This window comes from Euleptes europaea, chromosome 13 (genome assembly GCF_029931775.1).
Source record: "Euleptes europaea isolate rEulEur1 chromosome 13, rEulEur1.hap1, whole genome shotgun sequence".
Lineage (NCBI taxonomy): Eukaryota > Metazoa > Chordata > Lepidosauria > Squamata > Sphaerodactylidae > Euleptes > Euleptes europaea.
The window spans coordinates 62709040-62731003 of NC_079324.1; the positions used below are offsets into that span (position 1 = coordinate 62709040).

Here is a 21964-nt window from a genome sequence, read left to right on the forward strand (position 1 = left end):
TCAATATTATCATTTATTGGTTTGCATGCATGTGATGTAAGCCACTGTAAGATCAGATAATGCCACAAAGGTTGTAATTGTATACATAGTTCTTGATAGATTTTTTAAAGGTTAAAAAGCAAGAATGTTGGCTGGGGGTGGGGAAGTGTGTGTGTGTGTGTGTGTGTGTGTGAGAGAGAGAGAGAGAGAGAGAGGGGGGGGAAGTGGAGTGATAATGAATGACAGAATGAGAGGGAGCTGGGAATTGAAAGGTTCTAACTGGCTGAAAGGATGCGATTGAGGGGGGAAGAGAGGTTAAGAATGAAATCAGTTCTTTTTAGGCAGAGCTAGGCTAAGTAGGTAAGGTGTTTATAAAGTAAAGCAGTTAGGAAAGAAAGATATTAGTGATTAGATTAGGAAATGATAGGTTGATGGCATATGTTAAACTCTATACATTTCTTAAAATAAAGTTTGCTCTTATTTGTTTTATTTTACAGCTAGCTGTTGACCTCTGTGTTATTCCCATCCAAACTGCAGGGGCAAGCCACGGTAAGAACACACACCAAACTGCCTTACTTTTTCTCGAATGCACCACAGTTCAAGCTCACTGCTACCTTAGATGTGCAAATAAGACCAATTGATTACCAGGGCTGCACTCCTGGGCCACGAGGTTAAGGACCTCCACGGCAGCTGGGCACTGCTGGATGAACTCTTCACAGAAGGAACTGTCTTCCAACAGCTGTGCCATCACCAGGCATGCTCTTGTGAGGAGGGGAGGCAAAGGTGAGCAAGTATTTTAAAACCATACCAGAACACCCACAAGGCTACACAGATTGCACTGCTTGTGGAAAGAAGCTTCAAGGCAAAGGACTTCCTGCCCTCTGGCTCTTGAAGCACCGTGAGTTTGCCAAGTCTATGCCTTAAAGCAGCTGACCACTGCAATGCAAGTCGGAGTTTGGTGAATGAAACCACCCTCTCTTAGTGTCAGTTCTTAACATACACGGGCCTTCATGCAGACATAACATTTAGCCTCAGTTTGTTTTCCTGAACTGTGCTTAAGCATCACATCTGAATACGAACTGTGGGGTTAAGGATGGCCACAAACCAGGATGTGCGACCATGCTTTGAAGTGTGCATTTTCAAATGCATCGGTTATGCATTTCACTTGCACCTGGAGAACAAGGGTTGAGGCAACTTTCCCCACCTGGCCACTTGCAAGACTCACTGGCCTCTGGGGGCAGGGGATAAGCTGGGTAATCTGAGCTCTGCTTCAAGATCTCTGTCACGAACCATACGGTACATGGACGGATGGGACCATACGTCACAGCCCACCTTGTCCTTAAATTATGCACGATGCCACAATGTCCAAACCCAGACATGGTTTTTGCTCTAATACACGTTCATCAAGCATTTTAATTATCATAGCTTGATGTTACTTCTGTGCCTCACAGCTTTGACCTGAGCAATTAATTGCTCAATCAGGAAATCGCTGCGGGACCCTTTTAGCTTTCTCCCAGCCACAAAGGAGCTACTTAGCAGCAAGCAACCCTAACAGCTAGGAGAACATTTCAATACCCCAGCTGTGTAGGCAGGGGCAGAGGTGAGTGCACACCCTCCCAACATGGCACCGATTGAATGGAAAAGACCCACATGACTGGGCTCTGGTTGGGCCACTTAAACATTCTCATTGCCCATGGCTCCCACACAGCTGGGAGGACTCTAAAGAACTTGTTTCCCATGGCAACTGGCCTGTTCTAGCTACATCTGCTGAAGCTGCTCTTTCCTCACACCTCTGCAGCCAAAGGAATGTTCAAGTCACAAACAAGTTGGTTAAGATGTCGCCATTCGTCCAGCTGCTGCCTCAAAGGGACATGCCACCAGGCTGCACAGTGTGGCCATCCCCATTGGCCTAGGAGACGTGTCAGCTGCTCACTGCCTCCTGTTTTAAAGGTGAAGACAGACATACTGAAAGCATCGGAAGTGCTCTGGCTCCACACATTCCAAAACGTACCTCTCCCTCTCCAGGGTGAATACCATTCTGCAACTCTGAAGCAGAAGCCATCTACTGATAGGCTAGCCCCTTATGTCACCAGGGAACATCCCAGGCTCTCAGACTGCTTTTGCCCTTTTTTTTGTTACAAATCCTTTTAAAATAATAATATGCAGACGAATTGATAAAGACATGAATCTTCACTGAGGAACAAGTGAAACAAGCAAGCAGGATGCCCAAAGCATGGGGAGGGGCTGACGGCTGCGTCAGCGTTCAATTTGCTGGCAGGCACGTCTGTCATTTCAGTTGTGAAACTGGGAGAGAGTCTGGTTCACAGCAGGGACGAGGGCCCCTGTGGTAAGCCCTGTCCTAGCACTATGTTTGTCTTCACCTTCAACTGACTGTACTCTTAGATGGCACTACGGACCTACCAAACAAAGCATCCAACCCTCAGATCCCGCCTCCCACCCGCTGCTCAAATGCGGCCGAAATATCAACTCACCTGGTTCTAATTTCAGCAAGGAGTCGGACCACTGCCATTACTGGAGTTGAGCCATCTCCTGTTGCAGGAAGTGAGGTATGAATAGATAGACTTCCCTCCTGAGGAAGCAACATGGACTGGACTGCCTGTACTACCTTCTCAGTAATGGACAGTTTATGGAGAGGCAATGCCTGATGGTGGTGGAGGGGGCACGGTAAAAAGTTAAATTCAAGTCGTTAGTTTCTAGGAAATGAGGGAATTACCTGGAGTTATATATATATATTGTCTTTTACACACATTCACCACACACACACAAAATTAAAAATGGCAAACCAACAAGTTATAGAATATCTTCAGATTGAAGATGCATCAATCCTATAACTTGGATACAACTTTCAAACTGCCCGTGTTACAGAGTACTCCAAATCCCCAAAGTCAGCTTTCATTAAAACCATAAACTGCCCCCTTTAACACAGTGCTCATAGTTTAAGTCTGAGCTTTAATGTAACAAATTGCTATTACACTTGATGTTGGATTTTAAGATGACCTTACCTCCGATCTTGGAACACAGAGCCTAGATAATGGAATAGTTAAAATGTCTGATGCCTGGGAGGTCTTTCTACCGTCTATACTGGTAGGTGGGAATCTGACCGTTGCTATACCTTCCTGTTCATTAATAGACGCCACCACTCCAATGCTTCCAGCAATCCCCCTACCTAAAACCTGTATGTGAGAGAGTGAGAGAGAAAGAGAGAAGAGAACATCGGTGAAGGAAGGAAAGATTAAAACGAGGCTTCAAACTAAATGCGGATGATGCAGTAACAAACATGGAACAGAGGGATAGGAGAAAAATGCAAGCCATCCTACCCCCATCCTATTCCCTCTACTCCATAAAAAAAGAAAAACCCTGGCAAGACACAGATTCTGAACTTCAGTTGTAAGCCATGAATTCTGCAAAAGCCAGTGGCAGCTGAGCCTAGCCAAGCCCCACCCTTGGCGTTCTGCTCCACCCAATGCCTCGGCCCTCCAACCCACCCTCCTCCTCTCTTCCAGTCTTCTTCTCTCAACTGCCACATGGGTCGCTGCATAAATTGCTCCCTGCCATAACTCAAGAGTTTTAGATTTCTTCACTCAAGGCCAAAGTAGACAAAACTTCCCCCCCTCCCCCCCACAAGCTGGGTATGGGCGTGCCTGACCCAACTAGCACTCCCGAGTCAGACCTCAGCTGCTGGGAACTAATTTCCCAAGTGCCACAGGGGCCAGATTTGGATGAGGACTTCAGCATGGGAGGAGAAACAGGCTTTAGGGTTGGGAAACCAGCCCATGTTGGAGGGGAGGAAGGCTGAAGCTCCCCTGCCCAAGCCACGATCCTGACCCAAATTGGTCCCCTGGGGTGCTTTGGAATTTAGTCCCTAACAGCTGATGTGTGACTGAGGGGGATGAGAGCTGGATAAGGGGAATCTAGACCCAACTCAGCAAAAAATTCCATCTAGTTTGGCCCTGTCAAGCTAGTCCATAACAAGCAAATGATTAGAAAACACATCACGATAGACTCCAGATTTAGAAAGAGTGAGTTCTGCAAACAGCACAAAACATGCAAGTTATACACAACAGACAAATCAGATACATTTGTTTACGCATAACTATGACCTAACTCTGGTATCTCATTTGCAGGATTAGAGGCTTCTCTGCCCAAGGTAAGAAATCTCACCTGTAACACCCACATTGTGAGGTGCTCCCAAAGCAGGTGTAGCCTAGAGGCTGCGACACTGAAAGATGAGTCAGGAAGCTCCTGATTCGAATGTCAGTCTTGTTCTGAACTCACTAAATGGCCTTAGGCAAGCCACGCTCAGCCTCAGCCCCCTTGTCCATATGCAATAACACCGGCCTACTGTGTAGGGCTGATGCAAAGATTGTCATGCAACGAACATGCAGTGCTTTGAACACTCTGAATGTGCCATGCAGAAAGGCTTGTTAGTATGCTGCAGCAAAGCACCAGGGCTGCCATCACCGTGATGCGTGGGTGGGTGAGGATGGGGGAGACGAAAGAGCCCGGCCAGTCACCTGCACTTCAGAGCCGATTTTGATGGTCTCTTTGAAGCCGCCGAGAGCACAGAGAGCAGCCACAGCCTGCCGAGCAATCCTCTGAAGTTTGGCCAGCTTCCTCCCGCTGCTGCTGCCGTTCTCCAGGATGCTCTCTGCATATTTTCCAAGCTGAGGAATATACATCAGAGCACGCGACAGAACCTGGGGGTATTTTCAAGTTATCGATTACTAAATATAATTATTTAAATTGTGTCAGATTATTAGACTACATATATTGGTTGTTTTATTTGCTGAGTTTATATTAGCCTTTTGGGGCATTTTATTCTGCTTTAGCCCCTTCAGACATTTTATTTTAAACTCTTTGTTGTATCTTTATAATGTGGTGCTACTGTTGTTATTACTATTATCCATAAATATTGCTAGTAAATAGTGTTAAATAATAATAACAATAATAATAATAAGAGTTGGTTTTTATATGCCGACTTTCTCTATCACTTAAATAAGAATCAAACCGGCTTACAATCACCTTCCCTTCCCCTCCCCGCAACAGACACTCTGTGAGGTAGGTAGGGCTGAGAGAGCTCTAAGAGAGCTGTGACTAGCCCAAGGTCACCCAGCTGGCTTCATGTGAAAGAGTGGGGAAATCACCAGATTAGCCTCCGCCGCTCATGTAGAGGAGTGGGGAATCGAACCCGGTTCTCCAGATCAGACTCCACCACTCCAATAAGCATCTCCATTAAAAAAAGAACGTTTTTTTCTTTATACAGAGCAGCAAGTAGTAATATTAATACTCTTGCTACTAACAGCATTCCCTTCTGACAAACCTTAAAGGCTGTGGCTCAATAGTAGAGCATCTGATCTGCATTCAGAAGGCCCCAGGTTCAATCCCCGGCACCTCCAGCTCAATGGATAAGGCGATGTGCAAGACCCCTTCCCGAGACTCTGGAGAGCTGTCGCCAATGGTCTGGTTAAGTATGAGGCAGCTTTGTGTGCTGAAATCAATGAACTTTCAGTGCACAGAAGATATTTTGGTTTCGGCTTGTGCAAGCAACTCTCGTGATGAAAAACCTTCTCACTGAGAGCTATTCTCTTTACTATAGAAAAACATTCCAAAGGTCTTCCCTCCTGCTTACTTTTTCAGCAGTGGTTGTCCATATCTGGGCAGCATTGGATTCTGGAGCCATCAGCAAGCTGTGAAGCAAAGCAATCACTTCTGCTGCCATGCTGTTAGCAACATGGCCACTAATGAAAGGCCGCACAGGGTCAGTCCTGTTGAGAAAAGCAGATGCTCTTGTCAACTCTGAACAAAAAACGCGGAGATCGCTGGGCAGTGCATTAAAACACCCTGGAAGTGTGAACAGCTACTATATAGCCCTTACTTAGCTACCCACAGGAAAACAAGAGAAGCCCAAAGAAGAATCCGTCAACTAGTGCAAAGGAACCTTTCTGTATGGCTTGGGAGGGCACCATAGCCTTGGGGAGATGACAGCCAAAATCACAACGGCCTGAGACCCACACCAGGTTTAAACTGCTTCTGACAACAAGCATGTAAAGGTCGTTTATGCATGGGAGTTTTACCTGAGGTTTGCTGCTTGCTGGACCCACACTTTCCTGTTGGGAATCTCTGCACCTACATTCTCGGTTCTGGGTGGAAGGCCATCTTGATCCGTGGGTATTACTATCACGAGCCCAGGGAGGCAGGACAAAGTATTTTTTGTTCAGCTTCCTGTCTCCCTGGGCGGGAAAACCCAGTTTCCGTCCTGCCTTGTGTAGGGTGGCAGCGACTTACTTGAGCTCCGTCTTGTGAGGACTTTTCTTACCAGTGTATTTCTTTTCTTTCCTTCTCTCCTCCTGAGAGACTCTGTGTGTTTTTTCCTTTCCTCTCCTGCCGATTTGAGACGCGGCTGCGTCTCACTTTATTCAATCTCCCGACCTCTCCCCCCCTCCCGGACTTTCACTTTCTTCTTCGCCCGTCGGGCAAGATGGCGGACGGCAGGAGGGACTCGGAATCGGACCTCCTGTCCGAGGGTGATCAGGATCCAGCCCTCGTTGCTTCAACAGGGTGGAGGAGAAAAGATCTTTCTAGCGGCCGGACTGGCGGCCGCGCGGCGCCCAGCTCTGAAGGAGCGGCCGCGGCAAAGAGAGCGCGCTCTGAGGAGCCGCTCCAAAATGGCGCCAAAACTGCAGATGGGCGCGATCGGGCGCGAACCGCGGGCCCAGCCCCGGGGAACCCGAATCTGGAAGGCACCTCTACTGATTTCACTCCTCAACATGAGGGTAATGTATGCACCGACGAGCCTGAGGCTCCGGTTACCAGGAGGGAGGTTTTGAACTTATTTAACGGGGTATTGGATAGGCAAGCCGAAATGATGTCTATTTTTAGGGATTCCATGGCCCCGTTGCTACAGGGGCAGACCTTTCCCAGACTCGTCCTTCCAATCTGCAGGGGGGGGAGTGCAAGGGAGTCAACCAAGCACTCAATGGCGTACCAAAGCAGCCCTAAAGTCACATCCCATTGCTCAGCCTTACCAAGTCTCTGATGACTATATGTCTGTAGCTTCTGATCAGGAGAATAGAGAGGAAGGCGAATACGACTCCGTTGAGGACACTCCAGTCCTATTAGAGGAACAGCACCCCCGCCTGTTTCTGGCGGAAGATTTTCAGGCCCTCTTAAATAAAGCCTTAATTGCTCTGGACCTCAATGAGGACCCAGACCCTGCCTCTGACCCCAAACCAAAAACAAAAAAGAAAGGGACTAGGGAGTTCTTCCCCAGCACCAAGCCTCGTGTTTGGGAGATACCCTTTCCTGAATTTTTTGAATCTCAAGTACAAACTGAGTTTGATAAGCCGCTAGCTAACAGACAGTTCTCTGCAAGCATTAAGAGGCTTTACACCATGGTGCCACAAGCTATGTCTTTGTTCCAGCTCCCTCTTATAGATGCCCCTGTGGCAGCGGTCCATTCTCCGGATTTGCTGGCAGAGGACGGGATGGGAAGCATCAGGGATCCCATCGACAGGAAAGCGGAGACCCTTTCCAAAAAAGCACACGAGGCTTCCACCCTGGCTATTCAGGCCTCAGCGGCAACCTCAATCATGGCAAGAGCCTCTATAGTCTGGCTCAGGAAAATCATTCAATTGTACACTGGAGACAATCGCAAGCTTACTGAGGGACTCAATAGGCTCCTCAAAGCATCAGCCTTTATGGCAGACGCCTCCTTAGACGCCATGTCCTTTGCTGCTAGAGCCACGTCCTCCAACATCGCCATAAGACGGGCACTTTGGATCCGTCCGTGGCAGAACGAGGTTAAGAACAAGGCACTGACCATGTCTTATCCCTATACAGGGGGAAAACTTTTTGGGGAAAGGCTAGAAAAGATTCTAGTAGAAAATAAGGACAAGAAAAAGGTTCTTCCCAGGTCTTACAAGAGGGATGGGAGGCCTTCTTCCTCTTATCCCAACTTTAGATCTTCTCATACTCTTGCTCCCTTTAGAACAGATCAAAGAAGAGGCTCCTGGGGTAACAATAGTTACAGGGGATCTTCTCGCAGGGGAGGTGGAAAAATTTTTTGGCCCCCCCAGGGACATCAGCAGTTTTCAAACACCAAAGGAGACAAGTTCTCCAAGAACCCAAAACAGTGACGCCAACCTAACGGAGATAGGGGGCAGGCTCCTTCTTTTCCACGACATGTGGAGAAGATCCTGCACAGATGCCTGGGTGTCCCAAGTCATTCAATCGGGTTACCTCATAGACTTCACCAGCATACCCCGGGACAAATTTGTAAATTCCCCGAGATCCATACGGCCAGAGAAACACCAGAGAACAGTGGAGGCTATTTCACACCTACTACAGATTCAGGCCATAGAGCCAGTTCCCCAGGACGAACAGGGAAGTGGGGTATATTCAATTTTCTTTACAGTCCCCAAGAAAAATGGGGACTGGAGAGCTATTTTAGACCTGAAACACCTAAACAGGAGCGTGCGCTACAGAAGGTTTCGCATGGAGACCCTCCGCTCCATTCTAGAAGCTCTGCAATTGGACCAGTACCTCACTTCCCTGGATCTGAAGGAGGCTTACCTCCACATACCCATCCATCATTCTCACCGCAGATTTCTTCGGTTCTGTTACAGGGGCCGACACTATCAGTTCAGGGCCCTCCCCTTCGGGCTGACCTCCGCTCCCCGCGTCTTTTCCAAAATTTTGGTGACGCTGGTAGCGCTGCTTCGCCAGGAGGGGATAACGGTGTTTCCGTATCTCGACGATCTCTTGATCAGTTCAGAGTCCAAAGAACAGGCGCTCACTCACACCTCCAGGGTGATCCATGTTTTGACCTCACACGGCTTTCTGGTGAACCTGGAAAAAAGCCATCTTACTCCTTCACAAAGGTTGGAACATCTGGGTGTCATAATAGACACGCACAACAACCTGGTGATTCTACCCCAGGACAAAGTAACCAAAATCCAAACTATGGTCAAGACTACCATTTGCTCCACTCGGGGCAGGATCATGAACCTAGCCAAATTACTGGGAAAAATGGTGGCTTGTATAATTTCTGTTCCATGGGCCAGATTCCACTCAAGGGATCTCCAGATGCTTCTGCGCCCATACCAGGACCTCATTACGCAGAGCAGGGACAGAGTAATTCCTCTTCCACTGGCCTTCCGACAGTCTCTGACATGGTGGCTCAAGCGCAGCAACCTCTGCAAGGGTCTATATTTCATAGTAGAGGATCAGGTTCAGATCTTCACAGATGCCAGCGTGGAGGGATGGGGGGCGACCTGTCACTCTCTTGTAGCACAGGGGTCATGGTCCGAAAAGGAGAGGAAACTCCACATAAACAGACTGGAGCTAAGGGCCATACATTTAGCGTTGCTCCATTTCCATCACACCATTCGACACAAACACGTCTTGGTCCGGACGGACAACATCTCGGCCAAGGCGTATGTAAACAAACAGGGGGGCTCGAGGTCTCCGGGTCTCCACAAAGAGGTAAAGGGGATTCTCCTTTGGGCGGAGTCAAATCTCTTATCTCTCTCAGCAGAACATATCAGTGGAGTTCTCAATTCGCAGGCCGATTGGCTGAGCCGACAAGTCCTAGACGAAGGGGAATGGTCCCTAGACGACTCCATCTTCAGTCTGATTCAGGAGAGGTTCGGACAGCCCAAGGTGGATCTCTTTGCCTCGGGGAGCAACCATCTTCTCCCCAGGTTCTTTACTCGGTACTTTCATCGGGAAGCAGAGGACATGGATGCCCTGCTGGCTCCCTGGCCACGGGAGCTCCTATTTGCATTCCCTCCAATCCCCATTATTCCGAGAGTGTTACGGAAAATCAGGAAGGAGAGAGCCACGGTCATACTTATAGCGCCCTTGTGGCCGAGGAGACCATGGTTTCCCAGCCTCCAAAGAATGTCCATTCAGACCCCATGGGAACTTCCAACCATCCCAGAGTTACTACATCAAGGCCCCATATTCCACCAGGAACCTCAATGGCTGCGCTTAACCGCGTGGAAATTGAGCGGGGATCTCTCCTAGAGAAGGGCTATTCTTCTGCAGTGGTAGACACAATGCTGGAAGCTAGAAAGCCGTCTACTAGGAGGATCTACAATACCTCCTGGAGAGCCTTTGTGCTCTGGTGTAAACGAAAGTCCGTTAACCCCTTATATCCGGGAATCCCTAAGGTTTTGGAATTTCTTCAGGAGGGATTGGTGATGGGTCTTTCAGCCTCCACCTTGCATAGACAGGTGGCAGCATTGACCACGGTCTTAACAGAGATAGAAGGGTCACCTTTATCTAGGCATCCACACATCATTACCTTTTTGAAAGGGGTAACACAAACCAGACCACCGACGGTACATCGTTTTCCCACGTGGCGCCTCAATGTGGTTCTTTCAGCGCTTACTAAGCCGCCCTTTGAACCGTTAAAGGAAGTGCCTCTGAGAATTTTAAGAATGAAGGCTATTTTCCTCACTGCTTTGACCTCTGCCAGGAGAGTTTCCGAACTTAGAGCCCTCTCTTCCAGGGAGGGCTTCTGTGTATTTCACAAGGATAAGGTCGTGTTGAGAACTGACCCCTTTATTCCAAAGGTTAACTCCCTTTTCCACAGGTCCCAGGAAATACACTTACCTTCCTTTTGCCCTCACCCAGTTCATCCTAAGGAAAAGGAATGGCACAAACTAGATTTACGCAGACTGCTAAAGGTTTACCTTTCTCGCACTGCCGACATTAGGAAATCTGATGCACTTTTCATTTCCCTAACCAACCCAAACAAGGGAGGGAAAATGTCCAATTCCGCTATAAGCGCGACAGTCAAACAGTGCATCGTGGAAGCCTATAGGGCTAACAAAATACCTCCTCCAACTGGAATCACAGCGCACTCAGTGCGTAGTGCGGCCACATCGGCAGCCTTTAATAGGCAGGCTTCATTGGAAGAAATATGTAGAGCAGCCACCTGGTCAACGGCCTCTACCTTCATCAAACATTATAAAATTGACTCTAGGGCTTCTGCGGATGCCGCCTTTGGGAGGAGAGTCTTGCAGCAGGTCTTGGAATGACCCTGAGTCCCACCCCGGGGTATAGCTCTTGGATATCCCACGGATCAAGATGGCCTTCCACCCAGAACCGAGAACGGAGCCTTGTGTACTCACCGTGACGGCTCCTTCTGTTCTGGGTTGAAGGCCATCTTGCCCACCCTTCTCAGGTCCAAGACCCTATTATTCCTAAGCTTACAGTACTGAAAGCAGGGGTTCACAATAGTTTATGTATCCAGTTATGATACTCCCTATGTCCGCCATTGTTATAGCTCTCTCTTTGTCATTGCTGTTATGTTAAAGTTTTCTCTTCTTGTTTGAAGGAGCTCAATGTTTTAGTATAAGTGCATTGCTGTTGTTTGCTTTCTGTGCACTTACCTGTCTCCTTAGCTCGGCGAGTCCGTAAACTGGGTTTTCCCGCCCAGGGAGACAGGAAGCTGAACAAAAAATACTTGGTCCTGCCTCCCTGGGCACGTGATAGTAATACCCACGGATCAAGATGGCCTTCAACCCAAAACAGAAGGAGCCGTCACGGTGAGTACACAAGGCTCCGGTCTCCAAGCTCAAATCAAGTCCCCAACCCTTTAAATGCTGCTTTGTAATTGGCTAACTTGTAGTGCTTACTGTGACAGAAACCCCCCCCCAAAACCCAATTGCCACACAAAAAAGCATTTTATGAAAAACAACAACAACAACAACAACAACAACAAAAACCAGAGCAGTCTGATGGGAGGGTGGAGAAATCCAAGCCTCGGTTTTAAAAAGCTTTTCTTCTGCTTAGAATGAGCTCCGAGGAAGCAGGAAGCATTGAATCCCCGCCTCTGGACCTGCTTTGTAATTGGCTGTGAGTAAAACCAAGCTTGAGTGTCCCACACTTTGCCTTATACAAGGGGATTTCACCTGGGCTTTGCTCAAGGAAGATGGAAGAGACGGATTAACAGAGGGATGACCTGGACATTGCGAGGGCTGGGCGTAAGGTCATCTCTAATGGACGGAAAACTCCAAGGAACAACCAATTCAGACCAGAGGCGAACGTGAGTGAAAGTGCCCATGCATAACGACCAAAGACTGCTGGCAAAGCCAATACTCGCCCCACTCAGTAAGGGCACTTCTGAGGCTGAACCTAAGTGGTAAGCAGGATGGCAGGATGACACCTGTGTGGCAGGCAGGTGGCTATTTGCTCCATATGATCTGGTTTACTTGCCTGCCATTGTCTTCGCTGATTTAAAGCATTACAGAAACAAAGTCCACTATGCTGAGTGAACCCTTGATTCAGTTTCTAGCAAATGAACCAACACATCTACACGACCATACTCCAAGTATCACCAAGTCAAGCAGAGGTTTCTGACCTGGCAAGCTCTGAATTCCGCTCCCTGCAAATGGAGGTTTGCGCAGTTTTCTTTTTGTCTCCAGTCGACAGGCTGCCACTGCTTTCAGGATTGACAGTCTCTACCGGCGGCCCCACACTCACGATTAATCCAGATTGTGCCCACTTGGTTGCCTTCCGCAGAGCCGCAGCCGCCTCTTCAGTGATAACTTCACAGGAGCCGCTCTGAAAAAGAAGAAGAGTTGGTTTTTATATGCCAACTTTCTGTACCACTTAAGGGAGACTCAAACTGGCTTACAATCTCCTTCCCTTCCCCTCCCCGCAACAGACACCCTGTAAGGTAGGTGGGGCTGAGAGAGCTCTTAATAGAACTGTAACTTGTCCAAGGTCACCCATTTGGCTCCATGTGTAGGAGTGGGGAAACAAATCCAGTTCATCAGATTAGAGTCCGCCTCTCATGTGGAGGAGTGGGGAATCAAACTTGGTTCTCCACATCAGAGTCCACCGCTCCAAACCACTGCTCTTAACCACTACACCACGCTGGCTCTCCGTGCCTTTGCAGCTCTCGCCGTAGTGTGTCTGCACTGGCCAATCCACCATTAGAAAAGCATTTTTTTTATTTCTGCAAACTAAAAGTATACTATGGAATACCTCCTGCAAAGTGAACAGCTGCTACCAAGCCAGTTTTTGAAGCCAGCTGAAGCCATATATTGTTTTCCCAGGCTTCTTGCTGAATTTGTTCCACTGAGTTTCATCCAGCCTTTCTTAACATCTCCTTAAATTGTTCTCCAGCTTTTAATACCTGTAGGACAACTTCTACTTATATATTAGTGATATTGCTTTGCTTACGCTTGTATCTGACCCATCCTACACACCAAAGTAATAGCCAGTGTAAAAAACTACAACCTACTAGATAATTTTCTATTGCAACGCTGTTAGTTTTTTCATTTGGTTCTTGGGCTCGGGGGAAATAGCTGCTTTGAAAGGTAGGCTGCTTCGTCTTCGGAGGTGTTAGCCAATTTATGAGATTTTGCATTTGGTTCTTATTTACTCCTGTTATATTTTATCAACAGGTTAGTTATTACTATTTTAACTAGGAAGTCAAGCCAAATATGAAGCTGGTTCAGAGTGTCTTTTCTGTGAACTAGAACATCTCTTGGTTGCCTTGAACCTGGCCTGAAGTGACAGACCTCTCTGAACCAGCTCCAAGTTCAGTTTGGTTCCCTGATTTTAATACTAGTATTTTTAAGCGAAGCGTTTTTATCTTGGTTGAGTTACTTGGGACCCTTGGGAGCCTCCTGGCCAACAGGGTGGAGTAGAAATAATGCAAATAAATAAAGCATTGATTGGCCAAAGCCAACCTTCTAGAAATAGGATGTTCAGATTTCTCCTTTGGGGTCTTTAAGGAAGGCATTAAGCTACTCAAACATATTCTCATTAATGCCTACGTACTTTAGTCATGTCTCGATCCATCTTAACCACCTTCTCCATATTAGCTCCTGTTCCGAGACGAAACGGGCGGCCTTCTGAGCTACTATAAAGGGAAGGATACAGAACAGCATAAATGTGGATGCCCTAATAAAGGGTTTTAATTACATCCCGTTGGGGCAGGGTTACCTTAGCAATGGCTGAAGAACTTCATGAGATGACTGGTCTTCCCGCTTATGAATAAAAATGGAAAGTTTACCGTCCACGGCCTCACTTTCTTCTCCTGGATCTTTGTCCCCTTTAAGGGAGCTTTTTGGACTGGATTTTGACAGAGAGGTATCAGGTTCAGAAGCAGTCGGAGAAAGAACTGTCTGACATCCTACAAAAGCAGGGAGAAGAAATAAGCTGCAAAACAATAGCTAAATGTACGATAGACCCTCTCAGGCAGGACACAGATCCAATCCACAACTCTCCCTAGTGTAAGGGCTCAGGGTCAGGAGCAGCAGCATGTTAACAACAAACTCCCTCGATACCCTGATCCAACCCAACCCTGCAGCATCATAGAATATCCCCAGTCACCAAAAGCCAATCTGAATAAGAAGGTGTTACAGGGCTTCTGGAACGAAGGGGTCATCTGCGGAAGCTGGAGGGTGAGAGATTCAAAACTGATAAAAGAAAGTATTTCTTCACACAATGCATAGTTAAATTGTGGAACTCCCTGCCCCAGGATGTGGAGATGGCTGCCAACTTGGAAGGCTTTAAGAGGGGAGTGGACATGTCATGGAGGAGAGGGGTATTCATGGCTACTAGTCAAAATGGATACTAGTCCTGATGCATACCTATTCTCTCCAGGATCAGAGAAGCATGCCTATTCTATGAGGTGCTGTGGAACACAGGCAGGACAATGCTGCTGCCGTCATCTTGTTTGTGGGCTTCCTAGAGGCACCTGGTTGGGCACTGTGTGAACAGACTGCTGGACTCGATGGGCCTTGGTCTGATCCAGCAGGGCCTTTCTTATGTTCTTAAGACACCTAGACCAAGGTTTCAGTGAGTCTCTGAGGGAAGGGAAAGGGACATCCACCTAAAACACCTCTGTGAGCACCCCTAGATTCCTAATGGCACACAGATGGTCTGCTAAACAGGGCAGCCTTAAAAGCCACACTGGAACATGTGGATGGAGGTCCTGATAGAAAAACCTGGGCCCGGGTTGTTCGGTTGCGAGTCATGACAAGCACCCTAACTTTACTGCAGAAGGCAATTCAGAGCCAGTGTGAGCACTGAAGCGCCAGGATAATACACTCCTGAAGCCTCTAAACTCTCAAATGTAAAAGTGCAATACAGTTTTGGATTCTCATGCAACACTGATTAGTTTCTCAAACCATCAAGCTGGTAAAGTAACAAGGTAACAATTCACTACCTGGTACCACATAATCGGCCAGTTTTGCTAAGAGCAGGGAAGCAATTTTGGAAGCTGGGTCACTGGGATCGTCCTGTTCACTATTCAGGGAGGGCACGGAGTAACTCCAGGGGGGCAATTCAACATTCCCGCAATCCTCGACGCTCATGAGTGGAAGAGCAGCACGACAGAGCTGAAGGATGATGAGGACCAGCTTTGGAGAGGGGCGCTGGTCCAAGAGCAGGGAGAGAAGTTTGGAGACGCAGGCTGGCTGACTCAGGATCGCTTTGCCAATGTGGCTCCTGGAAGAACAGAACGTTGGCTCGCTTTAAACACAGTTAGGAAAGCCAGGACAGTATTGGGACTGGAACAGGCAGGCAGAGGCTCAAACTTGCACTCATTAGGAAGCTCATTGGGTGGCCTAGGGTGAGTCACACTCCTTTGGGTGAATATGCCTAGCAGGGTGGTTGTGAGGATGAAGTGTGTACACCGTCCCAGACCCCTGAGAAGAAGGGCAGGATATAAATGTGGGAAATTAGCACTCCAGAGATACCACTTCAATATCCAACGTGCTCTCTAGGTTGGGGAGCCAAAATATCTCGCCAGTTTAGAAGAGGTCTCTCTATAATGACTGGATTTGGGGCATGGTTCACCCTAATTAATTTTCTTTTTTAATGTTAACATTGCAGGGCATGTTAGACTGCAACTTTTCCCATTTTCATCTTCATGAGAGAGACAGATGGTTACCAACTTGATAAGAATTCACCCTACACAGTCTGCGTCACTCTCAACATTTCCTTACGGCTGAGAGTTAGGAGGGAAAGACACAACTGTAGGAGGAAAAAATTGACCTTGTAGAGTTACAGACCAGGCCCTGACCTGGATAGCCCAGGCTAGCCTGACCTCTTCAGATCTCAGAAGCTAAAGGCCCTAGTCAATATTTGGATGGGAGACTACCAAGGAATGCCACGGTTGCTACGCAGAGGCAGGCAATGGCAAACCCCCTCTGAACATCTCTTGCCTTGAAAACTCTATGGGGTCGCCATAAGTCAGATGAAACTTGATGCGGGAGGGAAAGCAAAACAGCTACAGAATATTAAGTGAAAGATATGTGACAAACTCCAAGTGTGGATCTTTGATCCTGACACACACACACACACACACACACACACACATGAGAATTTGGAGCCAGCTCTTAAAACATATCTTGTTTTATGGCTCGCTACAGAATTTCAAAGCTGTATTTTGAAAGGTTCCATTGCTAATGTTAATAAAACCAAATCAATTATCTCCTAGAAAAGCAGGCTATAAAATGAACAAATAAATAACGTGCCACACAGAAGGTCAGAACCAGGCTGTACCTCGAGAGGTCATTCAGAAGACTAAGGACATCTTGCAGGGCGTCATTTCCAGCTGCCTGGTTGCCGCAGCACTCTGTGGCTCGTGCCAGGTGGTTGGTTAAAAGACTGGAAACTTGACGAGCCAGACCAGAGTGCACAGCCTCCGTTGACCCGCCTGCAAGTGGAACACAAAACAGCCAAAGAGACCCAGCTGAAACACAGCGGGGAGTCGTTATAGATACAAAACAGACAACGCAACATTGTGAAGTGGAAGTTCTGAACAAGTCACTGAGCATTAACGTTTTTGAGGAAAGCTCTATTTATACAGAAGGACATGTGCCCGACCACAAGGGTTAGCTTATTGGAGCTTAGGTCGGGAGGCATGCATGCTAAAAATTATACCAGCTCATCAGAACAAAAATAGGAAGTCACCCTGCTGCTAAGGACAGATTCCCCAGCATCAACACCTACTGCTGATGTTCCAGAAAGCCACCAGCTGCATCATAGGCAGAGACATACATCATCATTGCCTAAAGAGAAGTACCTGCCCTTTGGATCTTTCCTCTAGGCTACCCTACTAGACAAAACGGACACTGAAGTTTTTCAGAATTGCCAAAATAAACAGACCAGTAGCAAGTGTCCAGCCGGGCTAGAAGCAAGCAAGCGTCCTTACTGGAAAAACCAAGACACCCCTTAGTGTTTGGATCCTAATTTAACCAGCCATGTTTCCCCCCCAAAAATGCATGTCATCATTACTGGGGTATTCTACGAATGCCACTACTAATGCAATCCCAGACTTGGTTCCCTCTCTTCCCATGCCCCTCTACCCACTTCTGCTCTCTCAGCGGTCAGCAGCACCATGCAGCCTCCCCCTCCCCTTACCTTCTTCCTTTTCCCATTCGACGCAACGGTTGGCTAGCACTTGGAAGGCAGCCCAAGCCATGGTGGCCACCTTCTGCTTCCTCGTCTGTTTCTCGTTGGAGCTGGATTCCGTCTGGCTGCTTAAGCTGCACAGCCGATCCATGAGCTGGACCAGGCCGCTGCGCACCAGGCACTTCTCTTCACTCCTGCCCCAAAAGACGAAGCACAAGGATTGGGCCACAGCAACAACTCGCGCACTCAAGAAGCCACCAGATGGCACATTTATAGCCGTCGCCAATATAATGCCTTGCTCTGCTGCCTTGAATAATACAACAGTGTCTCCTACATAACCGTTTTCATCTTTCCAATTATGCTAGGAATGTTGATTCCCCATCACTGTGTGGACAACAAGTACTGGGTAACCAACAGTAAAAGCGGGAGATTGAGATGAAGAAGATGAAGAAGACGATGACGAAGAAAAAGAAGACGAAGATGAAGTAGAAGTAGAAGATGAAGATGAAGTAGAAGATGATGATAAAGAAGAAGATGAAGATGAAGAAGAGTTGGTTTTTATATGCCGACTTTCCCTACCACTCAAGGAAGATTCAAACCGGCTTACAATCACCTTTCCTTCCCCTCCACACAACAGACACCCTGTGAGGTAGGTGGGGCTGAGAGTTTGCGACTAGCTCAAGGTCACCCAGCTGGCTTTGTGTGTAGGAGTGGGGAAGCAAATCCAGTTCACCAGATTAGCCTCCGCTGCTCATGTAGAGGAGTGGGGAATCAAACCTGGTTCTCCAGATCAGAGTCCACTGCTCCAAACCACCGCTCTTAACCACTACACCACATTGGCTCTCACACCAACCTGACAAGAGTTGAAAATGCTGTGCAGTAGAATTAGGCTTTTGTTTTGTTTTATAAGGAAGATCTCCCACCTCTTTTTAATGCTTCTTTTAGAAAGGACTGAGCAAAAAGTAAAGGGATGCTCTTGTGGCCTCTGGCTGTGCAAAGAGACATATGAGAGTTGAAGATGTATAAAAGTTGATTGCAAACATATGGAATCTGATATCGAAAGAACGAGAGAGGTCTTTCCCCTAAAGCGCTGTTAACCATCTGGTCCTGCCTATTGTTCCAAAGCCAGTGAGGCCTATGAGTTTGGAACTCATCATCTTCCCAAGGACACTGGAACAGTATTTAGCACCCCAGAAACAAGAACTTTCAGATTAAAGAGATCACATGCCTCCACTCCTTGCAATGGTGGCAATAATCTCTGGTCTAAGGCATGCAGACAATCCATGGAGAACAGGAGCGGAAGTCAAACCGCAGAGCTGTTAACAGCAGATTTTGCAACATCCTGAAGAGATCCAAATCCCTGTTTTGTGAAGCCTGAGAAGAATTGCAGATAGGGAACAATCTGGAAACAACCACTGTCCAGTCACCTGCTCCAGGTTTATCTGAGCTCTCAGTGGTTAGCACAGGCTGATTTCTACCCCTTCTCAGCACCTGCTTTTCCTAAACTGACACTCAGCTGCTCTCCTCATTACAAAGCCTCTTTAGCCCTCGCCAAGCCATTTTTAAAAAGTTCATATATTAGGCTATTTTTCTATATCTCTGGGGCTTCTCCTGAGTGGTAGAGATCCCTATCTTGTCTGTGGGAAGTCCAATTTTCATCATGTACACAGGGTCCGGGCAAGTTTGCTACTGGTTAAAATTATTTTTCCAACACAAACATGGTTCTTTTATGCTTCTGATAGCATTCAGAAAACAGATTAAGCCTATTTCATTTCAGCAGGTCTACTGGCTGGGCTAAATCAGATTATGGCTGAACAGATTCTGTATTTAGCATTATGGACTATGCATTTCATTGACCGGTTTTGGGTCTTTTCTCCTTCTTTTGGCAAGTTTTTGATTTTATTGCATGCTTTAATTTTGTTAGCCACCTTGAGGAAACATATGAGCCATCTCTCTCTCACTACCACATCTTGCAAAACACGCAAAAAGATTCAACATTTGAAAAGATGGGCTTTAGATACATGGACGTAACTAAAGTACAGTTACTTTTCTGGGCGGGGTGTGCCTACCTGGTGTAAGGAATGGTGCACAACAGGCCGATGCTATTTGCACAAGCGATGGGGTAGCGAGCACAGAGCGCCACCACCGAGGTCATGGTCTCTCCAAAGGCTTCTTGCACTTGCTCCACCATCCCGCCACAGGTGAGCTCTTCGATTCTGTGGGGAGTCAAACAGCTCAGTCCCTGAAGGCAAGCTCTTCCGGTGCAAGCAGCCCCTCAGCTCCTTACAAGAAATGAAGGACGCAAAGGAGGGGTGGGCAAAATCACAGCTTTTGGGCACCGGGCGTAACAGGAAAGTTGGCCCTTGTGCATTTTAATAGCAAATCCATATCAACCACCCATTTGCAATTAATACCCGCCACCCTTGAAAGAGATCTGCAGTTAAATAGTATTCCTCAAAAGAAAAAGTCAATTCAAGAAAAAAAAGAAACGAAAGAAATGAGCTTATTAAAAGGGGAATGCAAGTCAGGGGGCATATCTACCACTACAGACTCACGCTGGGTTATACGGTCTATTTCTCCTCACAGGGAAAACAAGGTGGCCTTTGACCTGCAACGGATGTTCATTCAGGGGTCTTCTGTGCAGGAACTGTGCACGCACAAGCCAGCATGGAACGTTCTGAAGCTTCTCTCAAGCGCAAGGTGCTTCCTGAGCCCAAACCTTTTCCTTTACATAGCATAAGGAGAGCCGGCACACGCCTCTTCCTTCAGTTCCTCTAAGCTGCTGCAAGAACCCATGGAACAGACCTTAAAGAGTTCCCAGTGGGGCTTGACAATAACTCAGTGAACAGGCATGTCATGCAAATGCTGCCCTGCTTTCATGACTGTGACATCTATTTTATAAGTTTGTGATTATGTATTTTAAATGATGTTAGTTGCCCTAAGTCTGGTTTGCCAGAGAAGGCCGGGATACAAATAAAATGTATTATCATTATTATTATACAGCCCCACATGAGATTAGTAAGCTGACTGTCTATCTGGGATGGTGGGTGTGAAACTCAATTTGTAACATCTGGGCTGTGGTTTTCTCCACCTGACTCCGATGCCATTGGTCAGACAGCAGGAGTGGGGAAGGGGGGATGTTTCTCTAGTGGCCGGCCCCCCAATTCAGGTCAGGGCCTTGGTGTGGAGGGAGGAGGGGCCTCAGCCTTCCGCCCAATGCCAGCCATCACAGTGGACAGGAGGCTCTTTGGTTCCTTAGATTTTCTGGGATCCATTCTCAGAACTGATAATGCCCCAGTGTGTCTATCCAAGGCATATCCCTCTGAGGGAGCAGTGGGTTGTACAACTGCAGGTACTTAGAAGAGCCTTTCCCCATAAAGCTGCTGTGACTCCAGAGGCTCAATCACTCCTTGCTTTAGGGGAGAACTGTTCATAAATCAAGCATCCAGACGTGTCATGCCCTTACCAGGACAGAGGAGACAGAAGGCGTGGCCGCCTGATTAAGCCATTCTGCCATCACTCTGGGCACGCTTTTTGTGTCATGACAAGAGAGGAAAATAGGTTGCCTCATTCAATAGATGAGAAATGATGCATCCCTTTGCTGTAATTTTTTGTCACACACAGGTATGCTTTTATTATTAAGAAACTCCAGAGGCTCCAAGAAACATCTCTCTGTGACAGAGACTGGTGGAAGAGGCATGACCCCTCTCCTCCATTCTATGGCCTTATATGCACGGCTGTTTCCCTCGCGGTCACCCCTCTGTTGACTTCGTGATTGACTTTGTTTTGATTATGCATGCTGTTTCCAACCATCAGAAGTCACCTCGCTCTCCCCTTGTTTCCCCGCATTTTCAGAGACCTGTTTTATCTCGAATTTGAAAACGTGGGAAAACACAGGGGGAGAGCAAGGTGACCTCTGCCGGTCGGAAATGGAATGCATAATCAAAACAAAGTCCCAAAGTTATCAGAGGGGTGACCGTGAGGGAAACAGCCATGCATAAAAGGCCTATGTAAAGGCAGGAAAAACCATTATAAGAGGGGGAGCAGCTCATATTTGGAAGAAGCTCTAGAATATTCCACAGTCAGGCTGTGAAGTTGCTGTGTGGGGACTGCACAGAGAACTCAATGATGAGCAAAGCAGAGTTACCTGTAACTGGTGTTCATTGAAGTCTTCGTGCAGACACACATATGGGACTGCGCAGGCGCAGGCCAGCCTGTCGGTGGAAGATTTTTCTAGCCTCCTAGTAACAGAGGGGGTGCCCCTCCCCTCTTGGGTGAGCGTGGCGGTTCCTTCCCGCCCAAACCACCACGTGACCCAATGGGAGGGGCGCCCCCTCCTCCCTCAGTTCTTGTGCGCCGCCGTGTACTCCTAAAGTGAAAGAAAAAACAATAGTGAGCCACAGCGGGGATGGAGGGAGGGATGTGTGTCTGCACGAAGACTTCAATGAACACCAGTTACAGGTAACTCTGCTTTCATTGTCAGTCTTCAGTGCAGCCCCACATATGGGATTTTAGCGAGCTACTCACGATACTGGAGGTGGGAGGCGCACTATTGGAATAGTGACTGCAGCACTGCCTT

At 47.6% G+C, this 21964-nt stretch overlaps 1 protein-coding gene across 1 annotated transcript in view; it reads right to left on the minus strand.

Annotated features, from left to right (window-relative positions):
• Nucleotides 1-21964, minus strand: part of HECTD4 (HECT domain E3 ubiquitin protein ligase 4) — a 121132-nt gene that overhangs the window by 26495 nt on the left and 72673 nt on the right. Inside the window, exons 33-44 of the mRNA XM_056859134.1 lie at nt 19455-19601; nt 17395-17579; nt 16534-16687; nt 15194-15474; nt 13966-14155; nt 13801-13882; nt 12371-12573; nt 5630-5765; nt 4515-4697; nt 3003-3173; nt 2472-2641; nt 625-740 (exon numbers count right to left, since the gene is read on the minus strand). Coding sequence (XP_056715112.1) covers nt 625-740; nt 2472-2641; nt 3003-3173; nt 4515-4697; nt 5630-5765; nt 12371-12573; nt 13801-13882; nt 13966-14155; nt 15194-15474; nt 16534-16687; nt 17395-17579; nt 19455-19601 — 2018 coding nt within the window. The remainder of the gene's footprint in view (nt 1-624; nt 741-2471; nt 2642-3002; nt 3174-4514; nt 4698-5629; nt 5766-12370; nt 12574-13800; nt 13883-13965; nt 14156-15193; nt 15475-16533; nt 16688-17394; nt 17580-19454; nt 19602-21964) is intronic.